This window comes from Chlorocebus sabaeus, chromosome 7, assembly GCF_047675955.1.
Source record: "Chlorocebus sabaeus isolate Y175 chromosome 7, mChlSab1.0.hap1, whole genome shotgun sequence".
In the NCBI taxonomy this organism is placed as follows: Eukaryota; Metazoa; Chordata; class Mammalia; order Primates; family Cercopithecidae; genus Chlorocebus; species Chlorocebus sabaeus.
In genome coordinates this window covers 95,919,151-95,928,794 of record NC_132910.1, presented here as the reverse complement: position 1 = coordinate 95,928,794, position 9,644 = coordinate 95,919,151, and the positions used below count along the sequence as shown (strand labels likewise).

General features: G+C 36.6%; 1 protein-coding gene across 2 annotated transcripts in view; it reads right to left on the bottom strand.

The window, feature by feature from the left end:
• Positions 1–2,116: 2,116 nt before the first annotated feature.
• Positions 2,117–9,644, bottom strand: part of ABCE1 (ATP binding cassette subfamily E member 1) — a 31,232-nt gene continuing 23,704 nt past the window's right edge. For both annotated transcript variants that reach the window (XM_007999898.3, XM_007999899.3), the window contains exons 14-18: positions 8,136–8,246; positions 7,909–8,051; positions 7,666–7,788; positions 6,194–6,305; positions 2,117–3,716 (exon numbers count right to left, since the gene is read on the bottom strand). In XM_007999898.3, the coding sequence (XP_007998089.1) occupies positions 3,669–3,716; positions 6,194–6,305; positions 7,666–7,788; positions 7,909–8,051; positions 8,136–8,246 (537 nt within the window). In that variant the 3' untranslated portion in view covers positions 2,117–3,668. The remainder of the gene's footprint in view (positions 3,717–6,193; positions 6,306–7,665; positions 7,789–7,908; positions 8,052–8,135; positions 8,247–9,644) is intronic.

The window sequence follows — 9,644 nt, the reverse complement described above, 5'->3', positions numbered from 1 at the left end:
ATTTCTCAAGAAATGTGGAGAAGTGGCTGCTGGCGGTTGTGCAGTGTTTTGATGTCAGGAGTAACATTTTTGTAGCTTGTTTTGCATTTCCCTTATATGTATCACCTTATGGGCATAAAATGCTTGCTCCATATACTACACCCTCAAGAAGCAGTACCAGATAATCATTTCCCTTTATTAGGAAAACAAGAGGTTTTCTTGAGATACTGTCTAGAAAACCCTCAAGAGGTTTCAATTTACTGGTTAGAACTCTTGCAGTTAGGTCATATGGCTTAACTGCAAGAGACTAGGAAAGTATGGAAGAGGATTTTCTGTCTTAGACCAATTATGACCAACCACGTGGGACTGGGCATACTGTCTCCCTAACAAATTGGCAGAAGTGGTAGTGGTGGTGGTGAGTACAGGGCTGAGAAACGGTATTTGCTACACAAAATCTCAGAATTTTCAGATACAGCCTCACTGAACATCTGCTCACAAACTGAAACACTACAAAGGAAACCATCTTCCAAGAGCAACAGTCAGCACAGTATGCACCCAAGTTTAGACCCGCATGTATTAAGCGGACAGAGTAGAAAGGTTTAAAGAATTAAGATAAAGGGGTGAAAAATTAAAGTAGAAGCTCTGGAACAACTACTATCTTGGTATTTCTGCTTCTCTAACTGGCCTTGCTTTATCTCTTCAATTCCTACTTTCAGCATGTAAAAAACTAACTTCAATCTGGAAGGCACAGAAAGCTCATCACAATCAGCCTGTATCCATCATTTCCTTCCATTAATCTCTTAAATGCCCATGTTCCTTTCTGCCTCTCACCAGACATGTATTTTGCTTTTCGTGGATTATCTCACTTCTCCTTTTAACTCACTAAGATGGGTGCTATTACTGTTTCCTGGGACCTAATAACTTTTATTTGTAGTCCTTTCTGACATTCCAACCCAGAATGATTACTTTCTCTCTGAACCACGCACTGAGTGCTCACAACAGACTAGGCACTGGGGTTAAGGACTTGACATACCTGTATCCAAATACATTGATGAACATGAAGGAAATTATAGAACACAGCAGTTTTGTAGTCTTTCTACTTTCTCTGAGACATGCAGGTTCATTCCTTCAATACAGTAGGCCACTACATGCCAGACACCATGCTATATATACTGAGTGTTAAGACAGATACAAGACTGGACTTAAAAAAATGCTTGTAGTCTAAAATTATTAGGTTAACCTAAATTACAAAAATCAGTTGTAGCATCAATACACACTGCCTTTAAGACTACACGAAGTGAACACAGAAAATATGGATTATCCAGTGACGATTTAAAAACTTCAATGGCCGGGCGCAGCGGCTCATACCTGTAACCCCAGCACGTTGGGAGGCCAAGGTGGGTGGATTACCTGAGGTTCAGTTCGAGACCAGCATGGCCAACATGGTGAAACTCCGTCTCTACTAAAAATACAAAAACAGCTGGGCGTGGTGGCGGGTGCCTGTAATCCCAGCTACTGGGGAGGCTGAGGCAGGAGAATTGCTTGAACCTGGGAGGCGGAGGTTGCAATGAGTGCAGATTGCATCATTGCACTCCAGCCTAGGTGACAGAGCGAGACTCCACCTCAAAAAAAAAAAAAAAAAGCCCAAAAGACAAAAAAAATTTCAATGATTTTTAATCCATGCAAAAATGTAAAATTCAAAGGGTATTATATATGTGTGTATAGAAATGTCTCCTTTTTCTATTTGATCAAATTGTCCTTGTCAAAAGCAATCTGTTTCTTGAGTATTCCTTTGTATATTTCAATATTCTGTATATTTTTACAAAAATGGTAGTATATAAACTGTTCCAAATTTTCGTTTTTTAAGTATTTGAGACTTTTTCCAATTAGGACATATCAAGTCGTCTCATTCTTTTTGCTAACATCTGCATTGATGCTCTATGTAATACTGATTTTATAAATATTTTTCTTGTGTTAGCAATTGTAGGCCTTTCTATTGCTATGTAAAATTTTACGATCCATATTTTAAATTTCATTTACATGAAAATACTTTTAATATATATTCTGTCATTAGCAGTAAGTAGAACTATGCTCTTCTTGTATCACAAGTACTTTCTTTAAGACAATCCAGGATCAGTAAATAACAATAGCTTTTGCTTATTTTATTCAATATATTTGAAATAATAATTCACAAATTTAACCTATCCTTAAAAATAGGCATTACTTATTTTAGTATAATCCCATTTGTGTACAAAACAAACCCTTTACATATACACACTTAGGTAAGTGCACAGAAAAAAGCATGAAAGAATATACATTATTAAATTCAAACGCTGGTAATCTTTGTGAGGGTAATAAAGGGAGATCATTTTTTTATTCCATTCTGTGTATCTGAATTTTTTATAACATGTATATATGGGTTACTGAAATTATTTTTTAAAAGGCATAATGGGGTCCAGTTAAACCATACTTTCTAGCCATTATTTGCATTTTAATCAAGACTTCCATTATTTCAAGTAGCTCTTAAAGTTTGTCAAATCCTTTCTAATTTCCCCTCAATTTTGCTTGCCCCAGTCATTTATTTAGTAAACACTCTTCCTCACTCGTAATTCCAGTTTGGTCAGAAGTACAACTTAAAGTGGCTCCAGGCTCCAGGCAATCTTGTTCAAAATTCAGAAACTCAAGAAATTTAGATGGGCTTTTGGAAATAAAAAATGGTTTAGATAATGTGCTCTACATCCAAACTCAGAAATGAATATATGTGGTACCAAGGGATACTTTATATTGCTATCTGGGGACTTTTGCATTAATGTTGCCTTTTGGGACATGGTTTATAATCCTTGGCTACCCACCAGAAAAATCTGGAACTTAAAAAAAATACATAGATGCTTAGGCACCATCTTTAAAGATTTCGAGTCTATAGTTGTAAGGGAAGCAAATATTCTTTAGAAATGCTTTTTCCTAAATCTCCATCAGTGGTTATATAAATATATGTGTACAAAAATGACATTACCTAGAGAATGACTGAATACAGAACCTTATGGAATGCAAAAACAAAAATTCAGAGTAAAGTTAGGGTTTTTGGGGGGGGAAGGGAACTGAACTGGTTTTTGCTAAACGTGTTTAAAAGCACCAAAAAAGATTAAAAACAATTAAAAAATACCTATTTTTCCAACAGTGGTGTTTTGTAGTAATCTTCCTTGGAAACCACATACTGATAGTGCAAAGACTGAAAACAAATAATAAACATAATCCTGATGTTTATTTATCAAATGTCAATCAGTGGAATCTTTGACCAGCTTTTAAAACAAGGGCAGTTTCTTCACACTGGCATACTTGGCAAACCAGGTAAGTACAGAAACCCTTTTCAAGATTTAAAAAATGGAGCAACACTGGTCAGCATTTGGTACGTGAATATAATACACCTACTGAAAATCTTCCCATACATCATGAAAACTTGGAGGTAATTTGTATAGCTTGAAATGTCTTCATTTTAGAATATTATGCACAAAAGGGCCTCATCAGGAACAGAAAAGTTAGAACCCAACTGGCTTTTTATGTTATATTAAGTAAATTATACTTCAAGTTCCAGAGTATTTGGGGCATAAAATCCTGATTCAAGTTTTACATGACAAAAATTCTAGCAAATATTCCTTTTAATAAGTGGCTTATCAATATCCTCAGTCAGTCTAATCATCCAGGAAAAAGTAGTTTCCACTCTTCTTTTGTTCTACATCCTAAAAAAGAAAACAGAAGCAACAAAAATCAGCAACACCATTCTACTATAGGTAAAGGTACACTTTCACTGATGGTATTATTTAGCAGTGTTTACAACATAAGGGCCTGTACAACCTGTTCTGCACACACCATCTATTTCTGGATATTCCTGGGTCCACTGCTCAAAGGAAAGATAACTACTTCTGCCCCATCCCTAATGCTAGAATGACTCACTTGCACCAACTCAAGTGAAGTCCCTTTATATAAGATGCCTTACATATATAAAATTTTGCTATGTATTATTTCTGGGAAAACGAATTCCGTTTTCATCAATGCAACTCTAATTTCCAGATCCAAAATGTAGCATACTGTCAGTCTGAGATCTGCCTATTACATGAAATATATATATATATAATTTTTTCCATTACTGGCCAGTAACAATCTCACCTACCTACTTGTTGAGCTGTTCTTATTAGGGTTAAGGTATGACTATCTTAAAGTGAGTAGGCATACAGAAATGATTAACTCATGGTGACTGAACCACAAGTCTATCTAAGAAAATGACAATACAAAGTGTCCTTAATGCTTCAGAAGAAATTCTTCTTTTCTACCCAATATGCTTTTCAAAACTGAGACAACTCTTCAATTTTATGTGAGAACTTACCATTTCTCTATCCTGGCCAAGAAGTAATATCAATCATTTAAAACAAAATATATAATAAAGGGTAAGGGCATCCAGACATACTGTTAGGTGCTTAAGAATACAATGACGTGCAAGATAACTTTGCCTCTGGCATTCCAAGAGCTCACGGTTTAGCAGCAAAGCTAGGACTTACAAATATGAAAATAAATGCCACAGCAGAACTATGTATAACATACTTCTAAAGCTTTTAAGCATTAAGGATGGATATAGAGTGATAAAATGTAAACACTTTGAGGCACTGCAGATATTAAACACAGAAATGATGGCCAGCATGGTGGCTCACGCCTGTAATCCCAGCACTTTGGGAGGCCAAGGCAGGTGGATCACGAGGTCAGAAGTTCAAGACCAGCATGGCCAAGATGGTGAAACTCTGTCTCTATTAAAAAAATACAAAAAATTAGTCAGGTGTGGTGGCGGGCACCTGTAATCCCAGCTACTCAGGAGGCTGAGGCAGAGAACTGCTTGAACTCAGGAGGCAGAGGTTGTAGTGAGCCGAGATCACTGCACTCCAGCCTGGGTGACAGAGTGAGACTGTCTCAAAAAAACAAACAAAAAACCCAAACGAAAACCAAAACCAAAAAAACAACCCAGAAATGCTTTCAGAGTTCATTTACTTTCTGTTTCTGAGTGATGAAGATTTTTGACTTTTAATAAACAAATACTGTATTTCACAGAGGAAATCAACTGTAGGGTGCACAACTGTGTACTACAAAGACAAAAAACATTGTCAATTAAGTCGACACAATGTTTTCCTCATCACAGGAGCTTGTTTAGACTTTTAAAATACACTTTCTTTTTTTTGGGGGGTGTTGGGGGGACAGGGACAGAGACTCACTCTGTTGTCCAGGCTGGAGTACAGTGGCACTATCTTGGCTCACTGCAACCTCTACCTCCTGGGTTCAAGTGATTCTCCTGCCTCAGCCTCTTGAGTAGCCGGGATTACAGGCGCGTGCCACCATGCCTGGCTAATTTTTTGTATTTTTAGTAGAGACGGGTTTTCACCGTTAAGTTAGCCAGGATGGTCTTGATCTCCTGACCTCGTGATCCGCCCACCTTGGCCTCCCAGAGTTCTGGGATTACAGGCATGAGCCACTGCACTCGGCCTAAAATATACCTTTTTTTTAAATCATGCATTGAAAAATATAACAGAAATTGGTTAAGGTATTCTTAAAAAATTCTTTGTTACAATGGTGAATTAGTGTAATCTTCCCCAAGACATCTTAAATGGTAACAATATAGGTAGTACAACTGTGATACAACTTAGAGACAACAGGAACAGCTCCGACTTCACGCAGCAATGACAGCTACATTACAACTGCTGCCTACTGCAGACTAAAGTATGCTATCGGGTCTTAAAATGTAAAAAACATAGGAATTTTAAAATAAAATAAGGTGTTTTTCTGTTTTTGTTTTTAATTTTTATTTTTTTAGATAGAGTCTCACTCTTTTGCCCAGGCTGGAGTACAGTGGGACGATCTCAGCTCACTATAACCTCCACCTCCCAGGTTCAAGCGATTCTCCTGCCTCAGCCTCCCGAGTAGCTGGGATTACAGACGCCTGCCACCAGACTCGGCTAATTTTTGCATTTTTAGTAGAGATGGGGTTGCACCATGTTGGCCAGGTTGGTCTCAAACTCCTGACCTCAAATGAGCTGCCTGCTTTGGCCTCCCAAAGTGCTTGAATACAGGCATGAGTCACAGCGCCCAGCCATATGTTACTGATTTTTAAATAGCCTTTCAGTAGTTTATACTGAGATCAAAGTGATCCATGATTTAAGACAATTTTTCTACATACCTTAATTGAATTAAGTTTGTTTATTCGTGGCCTATAGTTGTTTGGATCTCTTCTGAAAGTAATTTCAAGCTGAGACAAAAATTTATTCATGCCAGCCAAAAGGGTTTGAGGACTAGAAGGAAAAAAAAAAAATCAATTTTAATTAAATTTTACTTTAGAAATATAACTACCTTTTGGGATGAAGGGTATTAATAATTACTATTCCCTCAAATTCCCCAATCATAAATCATCTGGATAACAGTATAACACCATACTACAAATCCTATGTTCAGAAATAGCTTTGCTTGCACTATATAGTTTTCTTGGCTATAATATTTTTGTGCAAAACAACAAAAAAATTAACCTGGATTTCTAATCTGGTGAAAGAAACATTTAAGACAAAAGTACTACTTTAGAAAAACAGAAGATCATTAATAAGTAGATTACTTATTGCACATTTTTAGGGGAGATGAGAATCTTAAAAAGTTATATTTATATGAAAAATTTGTTACTGGAGGGTATACGTCCTCCTAATAGTAGTTTTCAGTGATAACTCCTTTCTAAATTTCTATGCTTCATCGTTTTTACCCAAGCTAGTTCTTAAATCATGCCAAATCACTACATGTGAAACATTTTAAAATTTTGTAAATAGGTGGGATATCATTAGATGAACAAATAAACATCATATATACTAAGAAATTTCCTTAGCTTTTCAAGAAATATGTAATTCTCAATTTATTAAAAAAAAAAAAAAAAAAAGGAATTCAGGGAAGAAGCCCAGCAAAATACTTTTATTTCTTAGATGAATTATTAAAATGGCAACTTCATTCCTTGCTCTCCAATACCAGAAAACATGCTGAAACCACATGAAACTGCTGGTTTTGTAGGTGAAAACTGAACACCAGTAATTTCATTTAGTTCAATCTAGTAATATAGGCTTTAGCACTAAAGGTAAAATGAATTTCTCATAACCTGATCTGAATGTTAGGCTTCTCTATATTGCAAGTGCTCCTAATCAGGTTAACAAGGAAAAATGAGAAGAGAAAAGGAAAAAGGTAAAACCATTTATTTTAACTCTGCTATAGATCAACACTAGATATTTGGGATCCACTGTGAGCTCAATCACTGTTAGTATAAGTTGGACAAATCATGTATTCTCTTTGAATCTTGTTTTCTTTTTCTATCATGTATGAAAGCAATAGTTTTCAATCTTTTCTGGGAAATTCAAATAATAAAGCAAACAAAAGTTAAGCTGAAGGAAAAGGTGAGGGACCCACAGCTTTTTATCTTCCTGGTGAAGGATTCCACACTGCAGCCTAAAAACTACTCTTTCACATGGTCCCATCCAGTCCCCAATACCAATGATCTCAGGAGTCACAGAATCAAGTCTAAAATTTCTAGCTTTCATTTTTTAAAAATTAAAGTGAGTGACTTTACTATTTACTGGAAAATTTAAAATGAATTACTTTCAACATATTAAAAAGTAATTTTACCTGTTTGCAACTGTGTTCTTAGATGGAACACCATCAAAAACGATGACACGGTCCGCTAGATAGGTGGCCATGATGAAGTCATGTTCCACAACAAAGGCTGTTTTTTTTGCATGGAGTATGAAACTAAAACACAATGATTTTGAAATCTTACAGCTTTATATCATAAAACATTCCACTGTTATATTAAGCACACTTGTAGGACAGTACACATAATCAAAATACTTCTATGAGCAAGATATTTACCGTTTGACAACTCGAGCTGCCATCAGTCTTTGCTCAGAGTCCAAATATGCAGATGGTTCATCAATTAAATAGACATCAGCAGGTTTGCCCAAACAAAGGGCTAAAGCTACTCGCTGTAGTTCACCACCAGATAATGTCTGCACCTAGTTGGAGGAGTTTAAGCAAACCATGTAAAGGCATCCAAAATTCAAAATAATAATAAAATGTTAAAAATTATGTTAAAGTACCTCTTGATCGATGATGTTTTCAATTTGCAGAGGCTTCATCACATCTGTCACAAATTGTGGATGAGTATAAGCATCTCTTATCTTTTCATGTAGTAACTGGCGAACACTTCCCTGTTTTTAATAGAAAAAAGTATTTAAATGATAAAATTTCACTACAGAACTCTATTTATGAATCTTGACAAAGCTTCAGAATAAAAGTATATCAGTATTTTACTAACAGATATCAATGTGTATCCACCATCTATGACATGTTTTGAGATTTTCTATTCAAAACCCATCATGTACAACAAGTAAAAAGGGAGTTTGTTTTTCTTTTGAGACAGGGTCTTGCTCCATTGCCCAGGTATGCAATGGCATGATCAGGGCTCATTGCAGCCTCAACCTCCCAGGCTCAAGCGATCCTCCCACTTCAGCCTCTAGAGGAGTTGGAATTACAGGCATGTGCCACCATGCTGAAGCAATTTTTTAAGTTTTTGTGGAGGCGGGATCTATGTTGGCCAGGCTGGTCTTAAACTCTTGGGCTCAAGTGACTCTCCTGCCTCAGCCTCCCCAACTGCTGGGATTACATGCGTGAGCTACCATGCCCAGCCTGCAACAATCTTTTTTTTTTTTTTCCCCACTCCACAGCCCCTGCAATAATAATCTTAAAATTAAAAAGTAATAAGCAAATAATGAATGTTTCAGGGGAAAAAACATTCGACAGTAGAAATTCCAAAGGTCAAAGTGGGTATCAAGCAACCTTAGGCAGTCAGCAAGAGAGAACACAAAATGCATGATAATGTGTTAGGAATGAAGGGATGAATCCTAAGATGGCTTTTCCTTGCTGTTTCAGGATAAGGCTGAATTTTAGAATTTAAAGCTAAGCTTATAGAGAGTATCAATGATAAAACTTTTATAAGCTAAGCCAAGTAGACAAAACATAAATTGAATGGTGAGGTACTGAGGAGTTCATTACAACACCTGCAGAAATCAAAGGAGGTTAACTTTAACATAATGGTTTCAAGGTTTATCCATACTGTGGCATTTGTTAATATTTCATTTCTTTTTATGGCTGAATAACTTAAAGACATATGCTCATTTTTAATTGTAAGATTTCTTTATGTATGCTGTATACAAGTCCTTTATTGGATATATGATGTGCAAATGTTTCTCCCATCTTGTGGGTAGCCTTTTCATGTTCTTGCTGGTGTCACTTTGAAGCACAAAATACATTAAGTTTTTAATGATTTATTTAGCAAAAAGATGACGTCTTTTTATGTTTTTATTTTCTTGAGCCAGAGTCTCGCTCTGTCGCCCAGGCTGGAGTGCAGTGGCGCAATCTCCGCTCACTGCAAGCTCCACCTCCCGGGTTCACGCCATTCTCCTGCCTCAGCCTTCTGAGTAGCTGGGACTACAGGTGCCCGCCACCTCGCCCGGCTAATTTTTTGTATTTTTAGTAGAGATGGTGTTTCACCATGTTAGCCAGGATGGTCTCCATTTCTTGACCTTGTGATCCGCTGGCCTAGGCCT